Source organism: Rhinopithecus bieti, unplaced genomic scaffold (genome assembly GCF_001698545.2).
Source record: "Rhinopithecus bieti isolate Rb0 unplaced genomic scaffold, ASM169854v2 scaffold_14876, whole genome shotgun sequence".
Taxonomy (NCBI): Eukaryota; Metazoa; Chordata; class Mammalia; order Primates; family Cercopithecidae; genus Rhinopithecus; species Rhinopithecus bieti.
This window is the reverse complement of record NW_016807955.1, coordinates 312,794-314,728: the sequence shown is the minus strand read 5'-3', so window position 1 is coordinate 314,728 and position 1,935 is coordinate 312,794. Positions and strand designations below refer to the sequence as shown.

The 1,935-nt window shown below is 40.5% G+C and overlaps 1 protein-coding gene across 1 annotated transcript in view; it reads right to left on the bottom strand.

Moving 5' to 3' along the window:
* Window positions 1–1,935, bottom strand: part of FANCM (FA complementation group M) — an 80,076-nt gene that overhangs the window by 10,632 nt on the left and 67,509 nt on the right. Inside the window, 1 exon segment of the mRNA XM_017884178.1 lies at window positions 615–1,178. Within this exon segment, the coding sequence (XP_017739667.1) occupies window positions 615–1,178 (564 nt within the window).

The window sequence follows — 1,935 nt, the reverse complement described above, 5'->3', positions numbered from 1 at the left end:
TTTTTCTTTTTGAGACGGAGTCTTGCTCTGTCACCCAAGCTGGAGTGAAATGGCACGATCTCGGCTGACTGCAACCTCTCCTTCCCAAGTTTCAGTGATTCTCCTACCTCAACCTCCCAAGTAGGTGGGACTACAGGGATGCACGACCACGCCTGGCTAATTTTTGTGTTTTTAGCAGAGACGTCATTTCACCATGTTGGCCAGGCCAGTCTTGAACTCCTGACTTCAAGTGATCCACCTGCCTCGGCCTCCCAGAGTGCTGGGATTACAGGCATGAGATACCGCACCTGGCCAAGGAACTAGTTCTGAACACATAATTTCAATCAACTTTGCCTTGCAGAAAGCCCTATTTTCCCACATTCTTTTAATAAAATTATCAAGTTTCCTAACATAGTGTTAACAAAACATTAACATACTTAAAAAATTAAAACCTGAGCATCCTGTGAATTGCCCATATAATTTTGTGTATTGTTTTCTTGTTTGAAGACATTTTCTTCAAAATTTTTTTGTTAATTTTCTTTGACCTAGTTATTTAATACAAAACACACACATAAGAAAGAAAAGAAAACTTCTGGTAACCATCTAAAGACATTTTTCCTTTCTTTGATCCATACCTTCTGTGGAATTGGAAATTTTCTACAGTCTTTCTGTGAATCAACAGTAGTGAAGGGCGGTGTGGTAGACTGGACTTTATTATGATTCTGAGGTTTGAAGTCTGAGACTTCAGAAATTGTATCCTTTAAATTAAGTGATGTCTGTTTGCTCTGCTTTGGTGATTGATTAACTACTGGATTAGAATGCACTTTGGAATGCAGAGAAGATCCAGAAGGCACTGAATTTAAACAACAGTCCCGTTGTTTGTTCTTCTTAACAATGCTTGGGTTAACTGCAATATTAGATTCTCTTTTATCATTTATATTGTTCTCCTCCTCACTTGAATCATCTGGTAAAATAATTCTGGATAATTTCTTTTTTGAATGTGCACAGTTTTGTTCCATCATTTGTTTTAGCATTACTGCACGTCGGGTTTTATACTTTTTACTGCTACTTGCAAAGCAATCATCAGTTATTAAGTTAAAATCAACACAAACTTCTTCTTCACTTGATTGGCCTTTGCAAGACTCCTCCTCATCAACACAAAAACTATCCTCTAAATAGGTTTCATCTTGTTCAGGAATCTACAATAAAAACAAAAGAATATTTTACATTTATTTCAGACAATTAACAGGTATTTAAAACATACTTCGAAGCACATGAAATCTGCATTCATATTTGTTTAATTTACTTTATTAATTCAGCCACTTACTCAACTTAACATATACCAAGTACATTCTTTGTGGAGGAAAATGAGTTTGAGAATAAAGGAAAAGAATGATTTACCATCTAGAAATTTAAGGTTTAGTAACAACAGGTAGAAAGTAAACAATAATAATAGATGATAAATGCTATATAACAAGCACAGTGGACACAGCAGCTCAAGGAAGCCTGCCTGTCTCTGTAGACTCCACCTCTGGGGACAGCGCACAGCTGAAGACCAACAGGGGAAGCAGCGGGGGCCGGTGCAGACGCGAACGACTGTCTGACAGCTTTGGGGAGAGCCGTGGATCTCCCAACGCGGAGGTTGAGATCTGAGAACGGACAGACTGCCTGCTCAGGTGGGTCCCTGACCCCTGAGTAGCCTAGCTGGGAGACATCCCCCACTAGGGGCAGTCTGACACCCCACACCTCACAGGGTGGAGTACACCCCTGAGAGGAAACTTCCAAAGGAAGAATCAGACAGGTACACTCGCTGTTCAGCAATATTCTATCTTCGGCAACCTCTGCTGCTGATACCCAGGCAAACAGGGTCTGGAGTGGACCTCAAGCAATCTCCAACAGACCAACAGACAGTCCTTCTGACTGTCAGAAGGAAAACTATCAAACAGGAAGGACACC